We start from the raw sequence: 26,501 nt of genomic DNA, 5'->3' as shown, positions 1-26,501 counted from the left end.
TACTGATTGCATACAGAGGGTGAGAGTCATTGTTCAGAATAGTAAGCAGCAAACTGAGTCTTTGTCTGTTCTACCATTTTCTCCAGCGAGCCCAGCTTGACTGTGCTATTTGATCAGTTTATTTAGTCTGTTGGCATCACCAGCACTAATGCCGTTTCCCCAGCACATTGCAGCATGGAAAAATACATCCAATCACTACAGACCAGTAGAAAATGTGTAAGAGTGGTCTGCATACACCAAACAACCCTCTCATCCTCCTCAGGAAACAGAAGCAACTCTCTCCACTTCTTAGATATGGATGGCCTCAGTGTTGGTTCTCCACTCAAGCCTGTCTTTCAGATGCACCCTGAGGTGTTTGTATGTTCTCACCACCTCCTTCTCTTCACCACCAATGAGAACTGGGGGCAGAGTGGTCTTGAACCTCCTGAAGTCAAAGATTGTCTCCTTCATCTTACTGATATTGAGGTGCATGTAGTTCAGTTTGCACCATTTGACAAAGTCCTTCACGAGTGTCCCGTATTCATTCTCCTGCCCACTACTGATGCACCCAACTATGGCTGTGTCGTCAGTATGTTTCTGTGGATGAGATGAATCAGGATTGTATCTAATGTCTGCGGTGTACAGGGTAAACAGGAAGGGAGCCAGTACAGTCAGCTGTGGAATACCAGTACTAGTCATGACCATGTTAGATAAACAGTTCTTAAACCTCACAAATGGTGGCCTGAATTTTTAGTAGTCCATTATCCATGACACAGTGGTAAAATCAACCTGCACTAACCACAGTGTCTCCCCAAGAAGTCTGGGCTGGACGGGTGTCGAATGCACTAGAGAATTCAGAAACAAGCTCCTCACCATGCTGTCCTGTTCTGTGGATGGAGGAGGAGGAGGAGGAGGAGGAGGAGAAGGTTGACAGCATGCAGTGATACAGTGTGTTGCCCGCACCCAACACACAAACCACCTCAGGATCCCAAATTAGGACCTGAGTGCAGCCGTGCAGCGGGTGACACCTTAGCACCACACTAGTTTAAATGGAACAGTGTCAGGTTTTTACAGTGGCTGGAGTGCCAATCTCACCATCAACCCCCTAGTTTTCCCTGAAAGCTTCTTTCGATGACAATTCAGCAATGAGATGAGGGCATCATCCACCTTATATGGACTGATAGGCAAACTGCAGAGCATCCAGTGCTGTTCTGACCATTTCAGGTGAGCCAATATTAGCCTTTCCAAAGTCTTCATAATGTGTGAAGTCGCAGCCGAAAGTATTAAGTGACTAATTGGGGACAGGTACCGCATAAGATGTTTTCCTTCCAGCTTCCATACATTTATTGTTCTAAATCAATTTAACATGGTAATTTTGAGCAATTTTAATATTTTAAGCATATATGTAAGGTAAGCAATACATGTTCATTGACTTACATAAACCTTCTCTAATTTTTGTTGCATCTTAGTTTTTTGATTTGGTGGCCCTTCGTTTGTCCACATTTTCTGGTGCATCCCTATGAATCAACCAGCAGAACTCTGCCATCATATTGACTAATAGCCAGCAGCCATACCACATGCACTCCAGAACAGGTCACCCACCTGAAGCTAAGTTTGTTTGGGCCAGGCCAGTACTTGAATGGGAGACCATCTAGGAGAAAGTTGGGTTGCTGCTGGTGATGGTGCCAACAGGGAGTGCTTACCCTGTGATCTGAATATGGATCCCAATGCCCCAGAGCAGTGACGGGCACAAAAAATGGTGCTCTCCTTCAGATGAGATGTAAAACCAAGATCCTGACTCCCTGAGGTCATAAAAGATCCCTGGGCATCCTTCGTAAAGAAGTGGGTGTATTCTGATGTTCTGTCTAAATTGTCCACCACAGCCTGGTCATTTCGATCATCCCCTGTTTCTTATTGGCTAACTATCTCTCACCCCTTCACCACCTAACGGCTCTTGCGTGGTAACGATACTGACGCAAGATGGCTGCCGTCACATCATCCAGGTGGATGCTGCTCCCTTACTGTCTATGTAAAGCGCTTTGAGTAGTGAGAAAAGTGCTATGTAAATGCAATTTATTATTACTATTATTATCAATCATCCCAACAACCCTTGAACTGAATTAAGCAGGTTTGACAGTGGTATGTTAGACTGATTCCCTCTGTGCAGTGCCATGAGAAGGTTCTTTAAATTTAGTCCTTATTTTATTTAGTGAACCATTTTGTACCTGCATTTCACTGAAAGCATTATACTCTTTAGTCCCAGCCCCTTACAATTTTTATTTTGCCGTAGTAATCACTTTATCATAAGAGAAGAAAATCAAATGTGCAGATTTCTTCAGTTTTGGTCCCTAAAGTGAAACTAAAAGAAAATTTTGCTTGTTTTTTTTAATTGTCATGCTCCTCACAGGTTATGGCTGCTGATTCTAAGATTGGACAGGTCTGCAAAATTAAACTCGCAAAAAACTGTTTGTTTTATGAATAGATATTTTTATTTGTATTCATGATTATGTTAAAAAAAATATAATCAGAATTTTTCCATCACATCATACTTAAACACAAAATTAAAAAGAAATTTAATTAAAACTAGGGGGCTCCGCCACCTGCTTGCTTCGCTCGTCCACCCCCGGGTTTGGTTAACTGGATATACAATTTTAAGAGATGGTTATTTTTATGGGAATTGTTACATATGCATTATTTTCACTTTTACTTTAAAACTTTAGTAAAAACAATATTTGGAATTTTCTTCAAGGGTCCGTGTACTTTTTGGTATTTGAATTTTGAAATTCCAAAAACATTGGCGCAGTATGAAGTCCCGTGAGACGGAGACATTTAATATGAGATTCTTTCAAGTCACGCCTTACTTACAACTATTTTCAAAGAAGACCACGGTCATCTAACCTCAGTCATGTGAATGCTTTTGGCAGACACACTTCCTGCACTCTCAGCTCTTATAAATTTTATCAGGACAAAAACTTTATACGTTCAAGATGACACATCAACGATGAAGCAAAGAAGAAAGAGCATGGACAAACATTCGAAAAAGTCATTTTATTTATTAGAGAGAAAGAAATGATATTCACTCTCAGGCAGTTACAGTGATCCCGTGCTATATCGCGGTTCAGCTGTCGCGCCCCCGCTACATCGCATATTTATTATTATTATTATTACTAGGGGGCTCCAACCCCTGCTTGTTTCGCTCGTCCACCCTCGGGTTTGGTTAACTGGATATACAATTTTAAGAGATGGTTATTTTCGTGGGAATTGTTACATATGCATTATTTTCACTTTTACTTTAAAACTTTAGCAAAAACAATATTTGGAATTTTCTTCAAGGTTCTGTGTACTTTTTGGTATTTGAAATTTCAGTTTAGAAGCAAAAACGAAAAAAACGAAAATGAAAGGATTTTTCAGATTTTGATTTTTGATTAAAAAATAAAATGAGGGAAATTAAGGTATTTTTTAATTCTATGGTAACAAATAGCAGTCATAAATTTAAAATTACACATGCATTTCTGGATTTATTTGTAATTCAAATAATGAAAATGTAATAGGTCAAAAACAACAAAACAGACGTATTTTCATTGTCTGAATCCGGAAGTACTTCTTCTTCTGCACGATTTTTGACGACACGTGCAAACAGTTCTCCTCACAACACATCGATCGACGGCCTTGAAGTTACACTGGCATCAACAGAGGATGGACCATTACGTTGTTTTTCGGAACAGTAAAAGAATGACACTCCGGGATGAGGACATGACTGTAGAAAAACTGAGTCGCACCTTTCAGGTAAAAATACAAGCTTTGCAAACTTTGCTTCATTGATGTAGCAGTTCTTTTATGAACATTATTGTTGTTACTTACTGTGAAATAAAGGGCGTTTTCTCGTTTCTTGCATTTTTCTTTTCTGATGTGCGAAAGAACAAAAGGAAAAAAGTAATTGTTTTGCGTTTTTTCATTTTTCTCTTTTAAGTTGAAAATATAACAAGTGTCTCTCTTTCTTTGTTAAATGATATTTTCTGAAGCGAAATTTCAAATACCAAAAAATACACGGACCTTCAAGGGTCCGTGTACTTTTTGGTATTTGAAATTTCATTTAGAAGCAAAAATGAAAAAACGAAAATGAAAGGAATTTTCAGATTTTGATTTTTGATTAAAGAATAAAATGAGGGAAAATAAGGTATTTTTTAATTCTATGGTAACAAATAGCAGTCATAAACTTAAAATTACACATATTTTTCTGGATTTATTTGTGATCCAAGTAATGAAAGTGTAATAGCTCAAAAACAACAAAACAGATGCATTTTTGTTGTCTGAAACCTGAGGTACTTCTTCTTCTGCATGATTTTTGACGACACGTGCGAACAGTCCTTCTCACAACACATCGACCGACGGCCTTGAAATTACACTGCATGGCATCAGCAGAGGATGGACCATTACGTTGTTTTTCGGAACAGTAAAAGAGTGACACTTCGGGACGAGGACATGACTGCAGAAAAACTGAGTCGCATCTTTCAGGTAAAAATACAAGCTTTGCAAACTTTGCTTCATTGATGTAGCAGTTCTTTTATGAACGTTATTGTTGTTACTTACTACGAAACAGCTAACATTTGGTGATTTCATTTACTAACACTAAGTCTGGCAATTTTTATAGTGCTAGCATTTTGAATGGTTGCTCATTGACTTTTACCGGCTACTATAGCGAGTAATTGTTTTGAGTATTAACAGTGCGCACAAGTGTAACACGTTAGGAGAGCAACGTGATTTACAGAAAGTTTTCTTAACCTGTGCTACACTTGTCGATGAGCAACCATTCACACATTTACACACATTCAAAATGTTAGCACTATAAAATTTGCCAGACTTAGTGTTAGTAAATGAAATCACCAAATGTTAGCTGTTTCGTAGTAAGTAACAACAATAACGTTCATTAAAAGAACTGCTACATCAATGAAGCAAAGTTTGCAAAGCTTGTATTTTTACCTGAAAGATGCGACTCAGTTTTTCTGCAGTCATGTCCTCGTTCCGGAGTGAAAATTGAAATGTTCTTTTAATGTTCTGAAAAACAACATAATGGTCCATCCCCTGCTGATGCCATGCAGTGAAACTTCAAGGCCGTCGGTCGATGTGTTGTGAGGAGGAGGACTGTTCGCACGTGTCATCAAAAATCGCGCAGAAGAAGAAGTACCTCTGGTGCCAGACAACAAAAATGCGTCTGTTTTGTTGTTTTTGAGCTATTACACTTTCATTATTTGAATCACAAATGAATCCAGAAAGTATGTGTAATTTTAAGTTTATGACTGCTATTTGTTACCACAGAATTAAAAAATACTTTATTTTCCATCATTTTATTCTTTAATCAAAAATGAAAATCTGAAAATTCCTTTCATTTTCGTTTTTTCGTTTTTGATTCTAAAATGAAATTTCAAATACCAAAAAGTACACGGACCTTCAAGGACGCATTGAATTTTGATTCCGTGTTTGGACTTACATCATGACAATGCAACGTATACAGTGATCCCCGCCTATCGCGGAAGTTACAGTACGTTCCAGACCCGTGTTCAATATAGAAAGACCATATAAATAAACGTTTTTTTTAATAGTTTAAGCCTTTAAAATACCCCTCCCACATGCTTTAAACACATGTAAACTTATTAAAACACGCTTTGTAAACACACATGTGGATGTTGGGCTAAGGATATGAGTAACATCTCTCTATTATAAAAAAAAATCTTGGCCGGGAGACAAGGCTTGATCTTCTCGGAAGACAATTTGACATCCCGTGAGAGACATTTAACGTTACACAGGAGAAGGCAGTGAGACAGAAGGACAGTTGCTGTACAGGCTTTTAGATGATTGATGCTCAGAGCGACAAGCAGAACTCGCATCTTGGCAGAAGCAGCACAAAGCCAGTAGCTGATCCATCCACTTCTCCTTAGCGTGCGTTCAGCTCCCCCCCCCTTCACAAAGTGAGTGGGAGAGACGCGAAGTGGCAGGAGCGTAGCGCGCCTCTTGGGGGGTTGAGCGAAGAGATCAAGACCACATCATCTCAGAGAGACACTTTGATGACACGCAGGATTAGACATTACAACCTTAGGAAGCAAAACCCGTGAGACGGTGACCTTTGCACGTCACGCCCTACTTACAAACAATTTAAAACAAGTTCACTGACATCTAACCTAGCAGTTGTTGGAATGCTTTTGGCAGACACACTTCAGGTGCTCCCAGCTCTTAAAACAATGACAAGCAAAACACGCAGCTTGTCAGCAGCAGCTGCAGCAAGCCAGCAGATGATCCTAGCGCATCTCCTTAGCGTGAGTTCAGCCCTCACACCTCCCCACCCTTCAGAACGCTAGCGGCGGAGACGCGAAGTGGCAAAAGGACACCTGATGTACAGGCTTTTAAGTGATTGATGCAAAGCGCGACAAGCACAACACACAGCTGGCCAGCAGCAACACAGCAGCTGAACAGATTGCATCTCTTTAGTGTGCGTTCAGACCCCCCCTTCACAACCCGAGCAGCATTATAAGTCCCGCGAGAAAGAGATTTAACCATGCCCAGGGCAGGAAATAAAGGACAAATATTGTTTTTACAAATGTTTTAAAGTAAAAATGAAAGTAATGCATATGTAACAATCTCTTTAATTTGTTTATCCGGTAGACTAAACCCGTGGGTGGGCGAGCAGGGGGCAGAGGCCCCTAGTAATAATAATAATAATAAATCCGCGATGTAGCGGGGGCGTGATAGCTGAACCGCGATATAGCGAGGGATCACTTAAACTGCCTGTGAGTGAATATCGTTTCTTTCTCTCTAATAAATAAAATTACTTTTTCGAATGTTTGTCCATGCTCTTTCTTCTTTGCTTTGTCGTTGACGTGTCATCTTGAACGTATAAAGTTATTGTCCTGATAAATTTTATAAGAGCTGAGAGCGCAGGAAGTGTGTCTGCCAAAAGCATTGACATGACTGAGGTTAGATGACCGTGGTCTTGTTTGAAAATAGTTGTAAGTAGGGCGTGACTTGAAAGAATCTCATATTAAAAGTCTCCGTCTCACGGAGCTTCATACCGCTCCAGCGTTTTTGGAATCTGTTAATTCTCTCTTCCATCACGAATTAGAAGTTCTAGAAGTCTCTGACTTAATCTTTAAATCTGAACAATATATTTAGTCTCTTTTTGCTGTTCTGTTATTTCACCGAGTAATAATTTCCGTTTGAGACTTTCAAATTTTAGTACTTCCATTATCTCTAACCTGCTCTGCATGTGTTCTGCGCTAACATTTTTGAATTCTTTACAACGTTCTACTTTGTCATCTACTCTTTGTCCTTTATTTCCAGCCACGGGCGTGGACTCGTCTCATGGGACGTATAAGTGTCTCTCAAAGAAAATCACGTCTTGTCTCCTTCCAAGATTTTTTTTTTTAATAGAGAGATGTAACAAATTACATCATTTATGCATATATACAACATTGCTATAATTCGGTTAATTAATTAGTTAATCAATCAAGGATAATATGGAGAAATGTACTATTTTTAAACATGTATGTAAAGAAAACTACCAATTCATTGACATACAAGTTCCCTACTTTTTGTCACTTCTTAGTTTTTTTGATCCAAAATTTTGTTTGGTGGCATGCTGTTTGTCCTCTTTTTCTACTGTATGCCTATGAATCACCCAGCAGTAGCCCACGATCATACTGGCATCCCAATATCCCCATTACTTTCTTTCCATGTCCTTGACATCCTCCTGGAATCTTGCAGGCAGGCAATTGGATAAGGTGCGAACTCCACACAGAGAACTGGGCGTGGGATTCAAAATCAATACACAGGATGCATTGGAAAAGAGGGCCAACCACTGCCCCAATGTGTACCACAAATTCAAATATTAAAGAGGAACCAATAAAGACGACTTCCCACTAGATCATAGGTATGAAAGGTGAACAGTTCAGAAGTGTGTATAGTTCAAACAGAACAGAAATTTACATTATTTGGTACATGGAGCACAAAAAAAGGAAAGACTTCCACCCTTTACCATCCAGTCAGTTGTTGCTTTTTTATATATTTTTAATTTTTCTTATTCTTTTTCCAAAGGTTGCTGAAAGTGAAGGAGAAGACAGCAGCTGACTCCTATACCCCTCTTACATCTTTTCCTATATTTAATTATGTTGGAGGGACTGGTTGCCTGGGTACTTAACACTTACCTGGGCAAGTATGTCAGCAATCTTAATACAGACCAGCTGTCTGTCGCCCTGCTTAAAGGTACACCATTTAAATTGCCTCTTTAATTGCTTTTGAATCCATGTGTTTGTATAAGCATATATATTGGGCTGGTCCTGGTGTGGTTGAGACTACTGTCTTAGGTGAAAAAGGTTTAATGTGTGTAAATTCTTATTATGCATGTTATTAAACATTAATGGTTTACACATCAAGTGAGTTTGAAATACTGTTACAATATTTTGAGAGATATACATGTTCCTATCATATTCTACATTATGGTGAATCTCCTTGTACAACACTTTATGAATTTATAGTGATATACAAGCAATGGAAAATTCATTTATTACTTGTATTGTGTCCATGAAGCTTTCCATTACAGACACATATTTAAATGATGAACATGTGTTAATACTGAAAAAGATGGGTGTAAGACACATAATAAAATAAGTTTTTTCGTTATTGAAATTCATCATTGTTCATAGAATATTTACATGAAAATAGTAAATAACTGTCAGGCATTGGCACTTCTCCTGTACATAACAATCACGCTAACTGCTTAAGGCTGTGAATTAGCCAATTAGGCTGTTTATGTATCCACTTTGTAGTGGAGCTGAGATCTTCATAGCCATAGTCCTCATTGAAGGATGAACCATTGTGGGCCTTTGACTGTTAGACGTTTTCTTTTTTTTTTAACATCTTTGTGGCATTATAGCTTAAGGGTTATACAGGGTGGCCCGCCTCCAGCGGGACGACTGCATTATGTGGTGAAGAGAAGAAAAAAATGATCAAATTTGGTACTTGCATTTACAGAAGATTTTGAAAGTGATCTCCTTGTGTGTCAATACATCTCTGTGCCCGTTCCAGCATGATCACGAACACTCTCATTGGCAGACGGAACGGGAGTCGTCTCAGTGGAGGCGGGCCACTTTTTTGTGGGCTACCCTGTATAACTAATCAAAATACTGTTACAAAAGACAGTTTATTGCTAACAAAAGTATACATTTTGCTCTTCACTTTTATTTGAAAGGTAAAATTATATGTAGATTAAAAAGGTTTTTTTTTTTCCTTCAAAAATGACATACAAGTCAAATTAAGAGATTAATTATAAACCTTGCTAAATATGAGATTTTTCAAGCCCATTTAATCTAAGATATCTCAAGCCCATTTTAACTTTTATAAGGATTGCTGCTTTGGCAAAATGCTCAGTGGAAGGCCTGAAGTAATAAATTACTGTATAAAATGTGTAAATTATTAAATGCACATGCATTATGTTATTGTTATTCACATTTTAAATAATCCCAAAAGTAAATTTTCTTAGAAGACATAAATGAGCTGTTCTATTTTTTATTTTTATTTTTTGTATGGAAACCAATTGAAGTATGTGTGTATTGTGAGATGCAAAAGAAGGGGATGAGAATCAAAGAAAAGTTTAGGTTGGGACAGGGCACCCTGTTTACTGCGAGTGTCCATAAAATGAAACAAAAATGGGTCTGCGGTGAATAATAGAATTCAGGCTTAACAATTGCTTCTCAGGTTTCTCATCTTCTGTGACTTCTCAAATATGCCCAGCGGGTCTGGGTCAGGAAGTTCTGTTATACAGGACCATGTGTTCCTTAGATTAATACGGCATCTTCCAGGAGCCCGTGAATATATATTGTCTCCACTGGAAGAGGTGGAGTTTAGGTGATGGTGGGTGTGGCTTAGGTACCCTTACTAGCTGGCTTCATGGAGCTACAGAGTTAAATGAGATAGTTTTGTTAGCAGTCATACCCTCTCATGCCCCAGCAGGGTATTGCATACTTTCTCTAAGCCTGAAAGGTGATCCTTGTGTGACTATATGTGTGTGTATGTGTTTATTATATAGGAAAGGAAGGAAAAAAGACAAAAATAAGTGTTGGGGTCCACTACAAGAACCCTGTTTAACAGTAGCAATGTTAATTACACCAAAGGAAAATTAAAAACGGATTGACAAAATAAATCTGTGGTAGATATTTTCAGCTATCTGATTTTAGTTGCATCTGCTGGCAGTCTGGCTCTGTCAAATAAAGTCGAAATGAACACTGGCTACTAGTTGCATAGTTTCTTATACAGTGGGATACCCATTAGTGGTGGTATTTCCATGGAAGAGCGGAAGTGTCATCATAGCCTTTCGAAAGTCGCTTACCTCACTCTAGGAATAGAAGAGGAAGACAGATTAGAAACTTTCTTACCCAAAGCCATCCCTGTTTACCTCAGGAGCAGAGCCTCCAACACACTTCTGTAGCCCACATTTGTGACTGTATGTATAATATTGATGTTTGGTAATTATTTTTAAATGTGACACCTGTAGGTTAAAATAATGATTTATCTTGGAAGTTTACATATAAAAAGAAATGAAAGCAGGAAAGGGAGTCCTGCTTGGATTAGTTAGGGTATTACATTTCTGATGGAATGGGTTGAGAATGAAAGTATGGAATTTTTAATAAATGGCGAGAAAAAGGTTTTTGCATTTAGCATGATAAAAAGTATTGAGACAAAACACACACAGAATATATGTAGTTGTTTTTAGTAGAATTTCTGTTTTCTAGGTGCTGTGGAGCTGGAGAATCTTCCCCTTCGGAAAGATGCCCTTAAGGAGTTTGATTTACCGTTTGAAGTTAAAGCAGGTACGATTTCAGATTTTCACTACATCTTATTCACAAGCCAATTGAATATTGAATGTCTCCGTCATAAGCTAAAGCTTTTGTAAAATATTACTTTTTATGAGTTTCTGATGTAAAGCAACTCATCCCTTAAAACCTTGGAAGAACCCTGACTTTGTTACTTTGTCTGTCTGGCCCTCTTTTTTACAACTTTGTTCTGTTAGAACTTTCAGCTGCACAGATCAATGGCGTTCCTGCTGAAACAAGTGGAAAGACACTATTTCTAAGATTAACTCGTGGACGATAGTGAGCCCTGCATTCAACCTGATTAAAATTTACAAAGTTTCTTTTGCTCAACTAGACATGTAGGCCTCTGGGAGTTCAATGACTTGCGTGTTTTATTAATTTAAATTTAACTCTGTTTCTTTCATGTATAGCTTTGGGGTGGGTGCCAGCAGAGGGTGGAGGGGTCAGTTATATACATGAGATTGTTTTTCTTTTTTATTTATCATCCTCCTATTGTTTATAGGAAATTAAATTAAAAAATTGAGATAAAAAAGTTAATAACAAATGATGTTGGGAAATTAAAGAAAACGGAACTTTATGGCACCATGATATAGCTTTGCACAGTGTAACTGAATTTTCTCTACATAACGATGTGCAGGTATGTACAAATACTGTAGATATCTGTCTGTTATTGCCCTAAACACCAGGCAAAGGTGTGTGTAGTTGCATTGTGCGTGGCAGAGGCAGCTAGTGAAGGCACACTACAACGCAAATTGTAAAGGACTGAGATAAGTGTGATCTTGGGATTGTAGAGTTTCACTGAGGGAAGGTAAGTAGGTAGAGTGCTAATTTGAAAGGATTTAATGGAAGGTAGTGACATGCAAGAAAAAATGGGCTATGAGTGAAAGGCAGAGGATGATTTAGTCAAAAGAAACATAATAGAGGCAGAAAGGAAAAGGCCAAAAGAAAGACGCTTGAATAAAACTAGGCAAAAGATAGATAGATAGATAGATACATACATACATACATACATACATACATACATACATACTTTATTAATCCCAGGGGGAAATTCACATACTCCAGCAGCAAAAAATATTAAATTAAAGAGTAATAAAAAATGCAGGTAAAAAACAGACAATAACTTGAATAATGTTTAACGTTTACCCCCTCTGGTGGAATTGAAGAGTCGCATAGTTTGGGGGAGGAATGATCTTCTCAGTCTGTCAGTGGAGCAGGACAGTGACAGCAGTCTGTCGCTGAAACTGCTCCTCTGTCTGGAGATGACACTGTTTAATGGATGTAGTGGATTCTCCATATTTGATAGGAGCCTGCTGAGTGCCCGTTGCTCTGCTACGGATGTCAGACCGTCCAGCTCTATGCCAACAATAGAGCCTGCCTTCCTCACCAGTTTGTCCAGGCGTGAGGCATCCTTCTTCTTAATGCTGCCTCCCCAGCACACCACTGCGTAGAAGAGGGCACTCGCCACAACCATCTGATAGAACATCTGCAGCATCTTACCGTTAGATAGGAGAAAAGTGTTTTTAAGCAATTAACTAGCTAAAGATCAAAGTAAATCAAGTTAATCTGAGGTGAAATAGGAAAACTAATCCGATTAGAATTAAACTGTGTATTTGTTGCATACATATAACTAAAGAATAAGATGTTTACCAGGGGACTAAAACATGTATAGGACTGTAACTTTTTAACTTTCGTTTAGTAAGTGACACAAGTTCAAAACCTTTATCGTCTTAATTTCAAATTCCTTATTTTTTCCTTATTTTTTTTTTTCTAGTGCTAAATATCATTTTAAAGCCTAGAAGTTCTAGCCTCAATCAGAATGCACATGTACTTGTTTATTATTAGCAAGAAGTTATGGTGTTATATTAATATTTCTTGTTTTTGACGACTTTTTAATGATTTATTTTTTAAGGGTTTATTGGGAAGATCACTCTCCAGATACCCTTTTACCGGCCCCACAGTGACCCTTGGGTCATTTCAATATCGAAGCTTCACCTGATTGGAGGGCCGGCACCCCTGGTAGAATTTGATGACGAGAGAGAGAGACAAGCAGAGATTGAAAGGAAACGATCGATGCTAAAAGCACTGGAAGATAAGTGGAAGGTGATCAAATAGTAATTTCAGGGAAATAACAATGTTCTTAAACCTGCTTAAACCAGTTTAGCATTACTTGGGCCTGAGCCTGGTGCTATGCCAGCTCCAAAGCTCCCATAGGCAACAGTCCATCATGTTACTTTAGTAAAATTGTAATGTTTAATGAGTATATGATGTATAAAAGTTATAAGGTATCATAATGTGTGCTTGCAGTTGATGCTTTTTGTCTTTCATCCAAACAACTTTGGTGGCATTCATTACATATTTCTTGTTAAATTATTTATTATTTACTTTAAGCCGGGTTAATGTTTTGGATGTGAATTCATATAAATTATTGTACAAACCTTGGCAATGGTAAGTGCACTCTGCAGCATTAGTCTGTCCTTGTGAAGAACTGAAAGTATCTAAGTGTTAGGGTTGCCAGATGTCCCGTACTGACACTCAAATGTCCCGTATTTAGTTCATTTTCAAATTTCGTAATAAAAATATATTTTTACTACCTTCTTACGGTACTTAGTTGTAACTACATAAGTAATTATACTTTCTTGTCTCAGATTCTCTTGATGAAAATAACCCAAATGTAATGAGGAAACTAGTGTTAGCTGCCTGTTTGCAACTTGTTCAGTTGCTATGGTTGGCTGTTGTTATCGATATTGTTACTGTTTTGCTTTCCAGCCGCGCTGCTGTGCAGTTCTGTATCAGCATTACAACATACAGCGACTGTCAACAAAGTGTGTTGTTACTACTTGCCACGGCCCACTTTTTTTCTAACTGCCTGTATTAAAAAATAATATTTCTCTGTTGTCTGTATTAAATAAATATTTTCAAATGATTTTACTTTTGTTTTCCTCATAACCCATTAAAATCCTTGCTTTATGTTTTTAACTTATGTCTCTACTTTTATATGATATATTTGTTTGGGCGTGTAGGGGGCGTGTATAAATTTATATATAGAGTAAAAACAGAGAGAGATTTTAAGAGTGTCCCCTATTTCTAATTTTCTAAACTGGCAACCCTACTAAGTGTAGATCTTCTGCAAATATTAAAACCATTTTCACTGTCATCCAATCTTCAATAACGTCAGCCTTTTCTTATATCTGGTGTGACATAATTTTTTAACTGTTAGATCATTTTTGTGGAACAATGTGTGATACTTTAATTGGAAAATGTCACACTGATGATAAAGACGATCAGTGTCCTTTCTCTGCTTAGAGATGTTTCTCATATATATACATCTATCTTCCGAACGGCTGGAGCGATTTTCATGAAACTTGGTACACATGTTTCTCATTGGTCGACTAAAAATACTGTAGGGTGAAATCAACCCTATCCCTCCCCCTTCTGGGTAGGTTCAGGGGTAATCTTGCAGTCTTGTATGCATGTTACCATCCAGTTGACACTTGGGAAGACCTCCACAGGGCGAACTGGAGGTGACTGCCAGTATTCTTTATGTTTGAGCACCACCGTGCCCATGTTGCTTTTGAAATTAAATAGAGTTGTCCAGTTCCAAGCATCAACTGGATGATACCATACATACAAGACCGCAAGACAAGCACATTAGTGCGTCTTCATTGTGTGTTAATTTATTTTTATTTTTAAAGTTGTGTTTTTTTAAAATGATATTTTTCTCAAACAATTAAAAAAAAAAACACTTTATTTTCCTCCTGGGCAATGCTGGGTATTTCAGCTAGTTGGTTATAAGGGTATATTTACATTAACTAAACCTGTGTGCTCTGAATAAAAGTTTTCTATGTTCTATATTTACAGAATTCTTTTCAAGGAAAGAGTGAATCATATTGGTACTCTATCACTGCTTCCTTAGTTACTAGGATTGTTGAGAACATTGAGGTGAGTAATTACATATACAGTAGATTTATGCTGATGTTTATACTTGTAGTCATTATGCTTGTATATATTACTTAAACTTTCATGCATGAATTCATTTACAGGTGTCACTATCAGCTTTTTATACTTTTTTTCTTTAAATTCTTTGGTAGTGAACTGTTGATTATTTGGCTGATGGATTTGACATTTTTAATTTAATTGTTTAGCTTGACAGATGTAGCCATTGAATTTTTTTTTATTTTCATTAAGCAGCACAATACTAAAAGCAATGAAATATACTTCAGTGTAATAATTTTACTGTTTCCTGTAAATTTGTAACTAGTGATTTCCTTCTTAATATAAAAATATAAGAATCAACAGTCTGTTGAAACCAAATTGGACGGTAGGACATTGGTGCTTGAAGGTTTGTGAACCCATAAGGATATTTTGAATTTCTGCATAAATTTGACCCATCATTTATGTAATAAAATGAAAGAGAACACAATAAAAAGACACAAAAAATGGTACTTTCACATTCTCTTTTGTGTTATCCTTTCTCATTCATTTATTAAACAATGCTTTACAACATTAAATATCATTATCAGAAAAATCATGCAAGCCTCTTGGATTATATGTTTAGTTAAGGGGATAGTTAGCATCAGGAGGGTCACGGAATGGAATGACAATCACCAAGTGAGGCTTCATCTGGAGTATTGTGTGCAGTTTTGGTTCTCCGGGCTATGAAGAAGATGTAGGAGCACTAGAAAAAAGTCCAGAGGAAAACGACCAGGCTCATTCCAGGACTGCAGGGGATGAGTTATGATGAAAGGTTAAAATAGTTGAACATTTCCAGTTTAAGAAAATGGAGATTAGCAGGTGACATGACTGAACCATTTAAAATGAAAGCATTCACTAAGGAAAGAAATTAATACACTGAATCAAGGCCGTTACTTTAAAATAAGAACACAAGGTTAAATTAAGAACTTGTTAAGGGTGACTTTTGTACAAACGTTAGGAAGTTTTTCTTCACTTAGAGAACTATAGACTCTTGAAAGAAGTTACCAAGTAGTGTAGCAGACACTAGGAATCTGGGGATATTCAAAACTCCACTTGATTTTATTTTGGAAAAATTACATGACTAGGATTGGCAAGCTGTGCCTCGCTGAATGGCCTGTTCTTCAGAAAAGTTTTTCTAATGTTCAGTCAGGTGTGAGTTTGGGTTGTTCTGTCCTATTTAAAAAAAAAAAAAAACATAAACCCGAGTCACTACCAAAGTATGGTCTTCACCACACAGGTCTGGTAACGGATGCTTTGCCTTGAACAAAGAAGATTTCTGAAGGACACAGAAAAGGAATTGTTGATGCTCATCAACCTGGCAAATGTTTCACACCTGTTTCTAAAGACTTTACACTGATGGACAGATAATGTACAAATGGAGAAAATTCATCAGCATCGTTTTTCTCCCCAGGAGTGGTTGTCCAAAAAAATCGCTCCAAAACCAAGGGAGATGACAAGGAATCCCAGGGTAACATCCAAGGCTCTTTATGTTTCTCTTGCACTGGCTAATGTCAGTGTTTGTGAGGCCATGTATGCAGGTCAATCAGTATTTACTGCATCACTGTGGTCTGTGTATTTAATAAGCTTTGAACTTACATGACTAACCTATGCATGAAATGTTATTTTGTTATATACAGTATATATGTTGTTTCTGCTTATGTTACATAGTTTTTTCTTCATTTTATTATACTACATTTTCTTTTCACTGTTTTTCTGTATACGAACTCTGTGAGTAAATCTTGCTTGGACTATGTCGGTAGAAATGACTGAGAAAGTTCTTTCTTTCCAATGACTTCTAGTTATCAGTGAAGCACCTAGTTAGGCACCAATTAGTTTATTAAACCCAAACAACATTATCTTAAAGCTACTTTACTCCTGCATTTGAGAACGCTGGACATGCCAGTGCACCACAATAATTGCTCTGCTCAACCCTGTGACTTTTGAATTGTGGGCATTCATAACCTTTCATTCCCCAAACTTCTCAACATGCTCAGACAGCACCTGAACAAAATAACAGAAAATGCCCCAAGAGCTCCTCGGCTGAGAGAGAGAGCATCCTAACTGGTACAGCAACATTCACTCTGCTGATATTCAGTGAGGGTCTCCTGGCAGTGCCTGATATGTACTGTACGCAAAATCATTCTTTAATACAAACTAAGTGTAAAATTGTTTATTTGTGCCATGATTCATCTTTGTTGTTGTTCTGGTGGCAGTTTATAATGATCTACTTTTCCCGTAGTGCATTTCTCAACATTGAATCTAGTCCATTCATTAGGCATATACTTCCTGCTGGAAACATTTCACTATCTTGCAAACACTGAACAATAATAATGTGCATGGGGGAATGCAAGGAGATAGCCACTGCTGTCTAAGAGGAACAATGCTGCCCGTTTAAAGTTTGCTAAAGACCACCTGGATGAGCCAAAAAAGGCAGTCAGTCAGTATCCAACCCGCTATATCCTAGCACAGGGTCAAGAAGGTCTGCTGGAGCCAATCCCAGCCAGCACAGGGTGCAAGGCAGGAACAAATTCCGGGCAGGGTGCCAGCCCACTGCAGGACAAACACCAAGCACACACTAGGGACAATTTAGGATCGCCAGTGCACCTAACCTGCATGTCTTTGGACTGTGGGAGGAAACCCACGCAGACACAGGGAGAACATGCAAACTCCAGGCAGGGAGGACCCGGGAAGCGAACCCAGGCACCTTACTTGAGGCAGCAGCGCTACCACTGCGCCACCGTGCCACCCTAGCCAAAAAAAGTACTGAAAAAATTCTATGGACAAATGAGTCAAAAATAGAACTTTTTGGTTAAATGAGAAATATTATTTTGGCAACAACCAAATAATACATTCTAAAATAAGAGTGTCCATTTTAGAACATGGTGATGGGGATATCATTGTTCGGGCATGCTTTACTGCCAAAGGATCAGGATGGGTTGCCATTACTGACAAAACTATACATTTTGAATTCTACTAGCAAATTCTATTTGGGTATGTCAGGGTTTCTGTCCATGAAGTGAAGCTCAGCAAATGTTGTGCCTTGCAGCAAGGCCACCAACCCCGACACACCAGTTAGTTTAGCAAAGGATGATTGAAGAAGTAGAAATATCATAGTTTATAATGGTTGAGTCAACATCCAGACCTTACTCTAATAGGAAAGTTGTGACAGTACCTGAAATGGAGAGTTCATGCAAGGAAGCCAACCCACATTACTCCTTACAGAACTGTTTCAACTCAGTAATGTGGCAACATTCTTCCAAGCTGACATGTGGGACTGACTAGGAGCTACTGTAAATGTTGCATTGAAGTCATTGCTACTCAAGAGGGTCACCTCAGTTACAAGATCTATAGGTTCACATACCTTTTCTGAAAAAGAAGTTTAATGTTGGATTATCTTGATTAATCAATGAATGAAAAACTGTTAACATTATGTTCTTTGATTTAGATGAAGATTTGATTAAATTTTATGTAAAATGTATTCAGAAATTCATAAAAATTTAAAGGATTCACAAACTTTTGAGCTCCAATATATTTGAGTTATGCATAGCATAAAAATATTGTACAGTAATTATAAATGTCTGTGGTGGAAATCTTTGCTTATACAAGCCTTATTTAATACAAATATTGGAATGACTTACTTGTACTTACTTGTTATTTGTATAGAAGTATTCTTTATTCTTGTATTGCTTTCATTTAGTTGAACATTCAAGACCTGCACCTTCGCTTTGAGGATGATTTTTTTAAACCAGGGAAGCCTATTGCCTTTGGAGTATGCATTAAAAGTGTTTCAGCTCAAAATGCCATGAATGAGCCAGTAGGTGTTTTTTGTGTACCTTCCTCTGTATTAACCAAATGACATGATCGGGATGGAAATGTTTCCATGGTGTCTGAGTGAAATCTTACAAAATAAATTCTTTCTGTAGAATATATACTCAAGAATGCTTGACATTAATTTCTGAAGCTGTTAACATTCTCTACTATTATGAATATTAATTTTATTATGTCCATAATTTATACAACATTTCTGTATGGTGTTATACTAGTTAATGCTGTTGCCTTGTACCTCCAGAGATGTGGTTTTTGGTTGCTGGTCTTGACATTTCTATACAGAATGTGCATGATTTCCATCTATTCACATTTGTTGCATTTTCTTTCCACATCCCAAAGCAGTCAAATTTTATTTTAGTGTACTTTGTAGGCAAACATAAATACATTTTAAAAGAATAAATAAAATCGAAGGGTATTCAATACATGATATGTTTACAAAAAGCTATTTCAGAGTACTGGGCTGATAGTGCGTTATGTAACTTGTACATAACAAAAAAGCATGTTGCGAGAATTGTATATTTGAGAATGAAATGGTCAGAGGATGTGTACACATTGTCACTACACAGGTCTCTAAATATGTGGTTACCAAATGACTTCCATGATTAAATACGGTGTAGGTTAAAGAGGCCTGGAATATATATTTTTATGTACTTGAGCTGCTGGGAGAAGCATATTTTAAAGTTTTTCCTGAATTGGTTCTGTATTATAAACAAACAATTCACAATCTGTTTGCTAGTACATTGAAAATTGTTTTTGATGATGATCGTAAAACAATGCATATAGCAAGGAGAGTTTTAACAAGTTGAGTTGGCTATTCAGTGGAATTTCACTAAAAACTGTCTTAACTAGCAGTATCAGGATTAGTTTATGTTTGCTGAAGCTAGAGAAGACAACTTGTTCAGAGAACTCTACAGTAGACGGCATCAATAACTGTCTTCTCATCTCATCTTCCTGCCCGGTTTTCCTGGTGAGGGTCATGGTGGCAGCAGGCCAAGCATACGAGTCCAGACTTTCCTATCCCAAGCTACAGATTCCAGCTCTTCCTGAGGAATTCCCAAGCATTCCCAAGCCATCTGAGAAATATAATCCATCCAACGTTCCTCAGGTCTGCCACAGGGTCTCAGCCCAGTGGGACATGTCCAGAGCAGCTCTAGGGTGACTTGACCTGGGGGTATTCTTCTCAGTCCGGTGGAGCAGCAACTGTACTTTGAGGCTGTTCTGAAATGCTGAGCTTCTCATCCTTTCATGGAGTGTCAGCCCAGACACAATGCAAGGAACCCCTTATTTCTTTTAGTCATTACCTACAGTTCATAACTATTGGTGAGGACAGGGATGTGGATCGACTGATAAACTAAGAATTTCGTCTGTAGATTCTGCTCGACTGTCTTTTCAAAGAAGTTGAAATAACCACCCTAAGTGTGCATCCTGTAGACCAATCTTGCTACTGAGTAATGATATTAAGGTCCTGGCAATAATTTTAGCAAAAAGAAAAGATAAAATGTTCCCTGCTGTAATATAATGAGATCAAACTGGACTTGTGAAAATGTCTTTTGTTAAACTTTTCACATTCAGTAGTCGAGCTTCCAAAGGTGGTCCTATTTTTGAATGCAAGAAAAGTTTTTATAGAGTGGAATAGAGATAATTGGACCCAATAATTGTGCATGGATTAAGTTACTACACTCTATCCCAAAAGACTTTGTTCATGAAAATAAATCAGTTCTGATTATTTCATATTAGCCTGCAGAACCAGACTGCAAATACTGTTTTTACAATGACCGCTGGACTTCTGGCTATTCATCTTTGGTAACGGACATGCAGGGAATTGCAAAAGAAGACACAGAACAAAAATATCTTTCTTTATACAGACAATCTGGCTCTTTTTATCTTGGGCCCAGACGTTTCACTCCCAATTATATTACTTCAGTTTAATAAAGTTTGATGAAGTTAAGAGTGTACCCTGCTGTGTAATGACTAAAATGGTGCTGTGATTTTTTTAAAGCAGCTGAAGGTCCTGTATTTAAATGGTTGACAGATCCAAGCACTATGATTGTGTGTGACTGGAGGATTCGTTAAATGTGCTCATTGTAGTATACACAGAATTTTTTAAATAATTTTTTTAGATCACTCAGTTTCTTAATATTTTTGGGTTACAGAACACTTTGTAAATTTATTTGAGTGGTTAAACCATTTTCATGATTATCATCATTTATGCCAATTTCTAATGGCCATACTGAGTAAATTGTAGGTCCACATTATCAGAATTGATTTATTAATCACTTTGCAAGTGCAATCTGATCTGATTGTACCGACAATGAAAAAATATTTCTGATTAGATTAATGGATTGCAGCATACAGCAAATTTTCAAAGATGCAGGGAATGAACCAGTTTTCCAGTTTCCTGCATGACTTGTGCTGACTATTGTACATTGTGCTCTATAACTGGTGGTATGAAGAGGGCTCAGCACTGAGGATTTTTTGGTTCTCTCTTTCTTTGAACTTCTTCTTTTCTACTGAACAGGTTCAGAAGCAGATTCGCAAAAAACATCTTGAAATAAAAGAATTCAGCATATACTGGGACACAGAGAGCCCCATGTTGGGGGACTTGCCTCTTGAAGAGATGCAGGTAACAATTCCTACTGCAGAGTTACTGCAGAAGAAGATAATTTCCTAATGTCATATATTTTATGGCCTTCCTAATAAACTATGTTTTAATTAGTGGCTCTTTATACATCAGTTATCTTATGAATTATTATACATAGATATCTTTATCTTTTTACAGTGTTCATGTGACAGACATATTCTGTAGCATGGAGATTAGACAACTGATTAGTTGTCTTATTTACATATTCGTTTGATAGTTTGCGTAACTTAATATTTTTACATGTGTGTTCCATTTGTTAACACATGTTGAATGCTCAGAAGAATCTAATGCTTTTTCATAATTTTATGCATTAATTTTTCTCTTATATTAGGAGAAAATGGCCTTCTGCATGCAAAATAGTGATCGGCAGTACATCTTAGAACCCGTATGTGCTTCAGCCCAGCTTTACCGAAATAGCTCTAAAGAGCCATTGCGATCCTCCTCAACACCTCGCTTTGATGTGAAAGTTCTTCTTAAATCAATTTATCTGAAACTCTCAGAGGTGAGTGTAATTTTAAAAGTTGAGGAGATTTAGATTCTTTATATTTCTGTGTCTCTGTCCAGTATGGCCTTTTTTGTTAGAGGTGTGCAGAGTAATTCGATGCATAAAGTATAAAACATCAGAAGCAGTTTGTTGAACCATCTTATTATGATTTAAGGAAACTGAGTAGGGCTGGATCTACACTTAGGGAAAAAATGTAAATGTTACATAGAAAATTACACGCAACTGCAATGAGGCCATGTAGCAAGAGAAAATGTGATTAAACGAGTATCAACAGAACAGTTTATTAGTGAGCAATATTTGTAATAGAAAAGGGTATACCCATGCAGTTTTGAGGGTTTCATTGGGTTTGGTTTTCCTTCCAGATGCATTATTTTATATCTCGAATTATATTGTACCTTTATTAAGAAGTGGGATAGTGTCAATGGCTTTACTGTAAATAATTTACAAAAATGCCCTTAAGCTCCTTTGTTGTGAATTAAACAGCAAACTTAATACAAGCAGAGAAAGTTGCATTCCATAAAATTGATATGAAAAATCTTGACACTTGTGACATATTGTAATGTTAATCAAAGAGAAGTTAAATATATTTATTGCATCAAAGGGTATAAAAGCAAGAATGATTGTCATTCTATAATAGAACCACTTGTTACAACATGGGAAGTCTTTTGGTGGGATATACAGTTCACAGTTGCAAGGCACTTGCACTTAGGAATAAGGTCCACTACCTTCCGTTCAATCACTCCTTCAGACTTCACCCAGGTACGACTGTCACTATAGCCTACTGGCAGAAACATCCCTCCTCACCAAAATTGATAAAGCTGAGAAAGGAACTTGGTTCCCAGCCCCCTGTGATAGAAAAGAGCAAATGTTCATGAAAGAAATGAAGGTTTAATATGTTTTAATCATTAAGCATTATTCACATAGCTTGTGCCATTAATAAAAGCAAACAGTTTGCAGCTATTTACACCATACAACTTGGGTTGTCCTGTAAAAGCTTTTTTGATTTGACACTCCTCCACTCTTTGATCTGATTTTATTTAGCTATAATTAGATATGATAAGCAATTTTGCATTTATCTGGACTCCTATGAAATGAAAATCCTGTTTCTACAATTGGCTTCTTTCAGAACTTGTGCGTCTGACTTCAGATGCAGGAGGCTATGGCGTGGCATGCTTGTATAACGTAGAAACAGTTTAAAAGTGCTTTGTAGTAACGGTCCTGCTTATACATTTGATTTAAACTAGTTCTTATCTCTTATCAATAGCAACATGAACAACCAAACAACATTCCATGCAGCAAAATTCCTAAAACTGTAGACTTAAAATGCTGCAGAATCTTTGGCACTTCTTACTTCAACTAACCCTAAGCCAGTAATGCTTATATCCCCTACCCTAAACCTAACCCTAACCCTAATTTAGCAATTCTTATCTAAATACACTGCCTGGCCAAAAAAAAAGGTCACACACTCTAATATTTCGTTGGACCGCCTTTAGCTTTGATTACGGCACGCATTCGCTGTGGCATTGTTTCGATAAGCTTCTGCAATGTCACAAGATTTAGTTCCATCCAGTATTGCATTAATTTTTCACCAAGATCTTAGATTGATGATGGTAGAGTCTGACCACCTCTCTTCTTACCCTGATGCGCCCATCCCTCTGGAATAGGGTAAATCTGGACTCATCAGACCACATGACCTTCTTCCATTGCTCCAGAGTCCAATCTTCATGCTCCCTAGCAAATTGAAGCCTTTTTTTCCGGTTTGCCTCACTGATTAGTGGTTTTCTTATGGCTACACAGCTGTTCAGTCCCAATCCCTTGAATTCCCTTCGCATTGTGCGTGTGGAAATGCTCTTACTTTCACTATTAAGCATAGACCTGAGTTCTGCTGTTGTTTTTCTTTAATTTGATTTCACCAAACGTTTAAGTGATCGCCGATCACGATCATTCATGATTTTTTTCCGGCCACATTTCTTCCCCGAAGACGATGGGTCCCCATTATCCTTCCAGTTTTTAATAATGCGTTGGACAGTTCTTAACCCAATTTTAGTAGTTTCTGCAATCTCCTTAGATGTTTTCTCTGCTTGATGCATGCCAATGATTTGACCCTTCTCAAACAGACTAACATCTTTTCCACGACCACGAGAGGTGTCTTTCGACATGGTTGTTTAAGAAATGAGAAGCAACTCATTGCACCAGTTGGGGTTAAATAACTTGTTGCCAGCTGAAAGATAATCGCCCATGCAGTAATTATCCAATAGGAGGCTCGTACCTATTTGCTTAGTTCAATTCAGGTGGCGACTTTTTTTTGGCCAGGCAGTGTACAAAAACATTTACAAACAAGGTAAATTTTATTTCTAGATAATAAACTGTTTTAACATGGAATAAGAGAAGTGTATTTGTAAAAATCATTAAGTTACAGTTTAAGTCACACTTTTAAACATTACACGTAGAGTTCTGTTCCATCCACCCACACCATCATACTTGCACATTATTATTTTTCCATATCGGCTAAGTGCAAAATTTGTGTTGTTGCTAAATTGCAGTTTGTGTCACCATTACTGGCAGGGGATTGGTCATCAGTGAGGAAGTGATATGAGCTTTATTTCAAACAAAGCTTCAGTTTTCTTATAATGCTGCAAACACAACCGCAGTTCAGGATTTTGTAGAAGTTGAGGGAATTCATTTAGAATTCAATTGTTGTTAAATGACATAGAGACTTGAACAGTCAACACATACGGACTGATAGATTTAAAGAGTGTACTGGCATATTCACATAACAAGTTGGCTTGATAATGCTGAAATTAATACTGCTGCTTCAAAGATCTAGCATTCTAGGCTCAAATTCTTTGTCTGGTTACAGTCTGTTTGGAAGTTTGCATGCCATGTAGTCCCCTGTCCCCTCCAAATCTTCTGAGATTCCACAGACTCTTTAAAGATATAACTGTGAGGTTAATTGGCAATAAGGAATTGGCCTGTGTTGGTGTTTGCATTAGTGTCTCTTGAGACAGACAGTCACTCCATCCAGGTTTGGTTCCCTATTTCTGCCAGGTGCTTCTAGCATAGGCCCTGGGACCCTACAACTCCAAATAGGATTAGGTGCATTTTGGAAGCTTTTAGTGTGTTGTGTTATAAGCTTAATGTATTTGAACAAAAAGAAGTGAAGTTTGGTTTACATTTAACACCTACTGTATGACAGAAAATATGGCACCTTGTTCATAATAGCGTAAAAGTAAAAAGTTTATAAATTAGTAATTTTTCTGAATTTTGAAAATGTCTAAAAGTGATGACTGTTAGTGACTTAGTTTGGCTTGCCTGAGAATAATTATGTCACATGTTATCATTATGTCTGTTATGCTGATACTTTTTTGGGGGGATTTTGTTATATCAAGTTTTATCTAACAAAACATATACAGTAAATAATATGGAAAGTTATGGGGTAAATTATACTTTGCTTAGGCATCTATATGCACTCCTGTATGGAATTACAGACAATTCCCCCAAAACTGCTTCATTTCAGGTCCAGTACCAGCAGGTCATGGCATTTCTAAAAGAGTTGGAAAGGAAAGAACGTGAACTCCTCTTCAGGAAGTGGAGACCAAAGGTTGCTCTTCATGAAAAGTGAGCATCAGGCTCTTTGTCATTCAATTTATCTGCTGCACTTTCTCTGTTAGTTAATTCCACTGCTCTATTAAAGCCAGAATCAGTACAGGACAGTTTCTGTTGCATAGCACGACACACACCCAATTAACGATACCTGCTCAAACAGAGCTGGCTTACATTTGCTTCTCTAGCTAATCTAGCATCGTGTGTTTATATTGTGGGAAGAATCTGGAATAATCCACAAAATCTGAATCTATATGCTATGATGTGATAAAGATTGCCTCTGTGCCACTGTATTGCTTTAATCTCGCTATTTAACTTTGTTTATTTTATCCTATTTGATGTTTTTTATTTTGAAATAAAAAACCATGCTTGCACTTTGAAGCCTTTCATTATCTGTAGCTCTTGTCTTGTGAATTTAAACATTTGAAGCATTATGTATTTGTTTTAAAAATTTGTATTGTGTTCGAATTACTAGTCAAGGCTGGCACTTCACAGTGTACAGACTCACTTTCATACATTTAGAGATAAAATACAATAAAAATGTGGAAATTCTCCTTGTTAGAGACATGGCAAATCATCTTGTGTTAACTATGAAATAATAGATCTTGTCAGTTTTAGAGGCAATCTCTTTATATATGATTGGTTCATTAGATACATATTATGTATACAAAAGTTTTAATTTATTAACACTTTATGGGATCTGAGGATCCTATAGAGTAATGTGCCAGAGTATAATAATTCTGTGATACAAAAAAAAAAATCCTTATTGATGTTTCCTTTTTTGTTTTCAACCTTTTTTGATACTAAACATTATGAGCACATAACATACAGACAACAATAACTGAGAATTCTCTGTCTGATCATTTTCAGTTCCCGTGAGTGGTGGATGTTTGCCATTAATGCCAATCTTTGGGAAATTAGAGAATGTCGCCGTCGCAGAAACTGGAATTTTGCCCTTCAAAGGGCACGTGATGCTCGTCTCTACACCAATCTTTACTTTCAGATACTTAAGGGAGAGACACTAAACTCCAAGGAAGAGGTCAGGAGCAGCTTTAGTAACATAGCTTAATCAGACGGGTTTCTGACAGTTTATTTATTGTCAATCTGTTAG

At 37.4% G+C, this 26,501-nt stretch overlaps 2 protein-coding genes across 2 annotated transcripts in view; one reads left to right on the top strand and one right to left on the bottom strand.

Annotated features, from left to right (window-relative positions):
• c8h2orf76 (chromosome 8 C2orf76 homolog) overlaps positions 1 to 26,501 on the bottom strand; it is a 331,828-nt gene that overhangs the window by 63,757 nt on the left and 241,570 nt on the right. The gene's annotated exons all lie outside the window — the stretch shown is intronic.
• The window catches only part of vps13d (vacuolar protein sorting 13 homolog D), a 187,744-nt gene that overhangs the window by 2,093 nt on the left and 159,150 nt on the right, over positions 1 to 26,501 (top strand). The window contains exons 2-10 of the mRNA XM_028807954.2: positions 8,065 to 8,232; positions 10,758 to 10,835; positions 12,751 to 12,941; positions 14,700 to 14,780; positions 18,511 to 18,627; positions 21,160 to 21,264; positions 21,614 to 21,784; positions 25,305 to 25,405; positions 26,261 to 26,429. Coding sequence (XP_028663787.2) covers positions 8,136 to 8,232; positions 10,758 to 10,835; positions 12,751 to 12,941; positions 14,700 to 14,780; positions 18,511 to 18,627; positions 21,160 to 21,264; positions 21,614 to 21,784; positions 25,305 to 25,405; positions 26,261 to 26,429 — 1,110 coding nt within the window. The 5' untranslated portion in view covers positions 8,065 to 8,135. The remainder of the gene's footprint in view (positions 1 to 8,064; positions 8,233 to 10,757; positions 10,836 to 12,750; positions 12,942 to 14,699; positions 14,781 to 18,510; positions 18,628 to 21,159; positions 21,265 to 21,613; positions 21,785 to 25,304; positions 25,406 to 26,260; positions 26,430 to 26,501) is intronic.

This window comes from Erpetoichthys calabaricus, chromosome 8 (assembly GCF_900747795.2).
Source record: "Erpetoichthys calabaricus chromosome 8, fErpCal1.3, whole genome shotgun sequence".
Taxonomy (NCBI): domain Eukaryota; kingdom Metazoa; phylum Chordata; class Cladistia; order Polypteriformes; family Polypteridae; genus Erpetoichthys; species Erpetoichthys calabaricus.
This window is presented reverse-complemented; position numbering and strand designations above follow the sequence as displayed.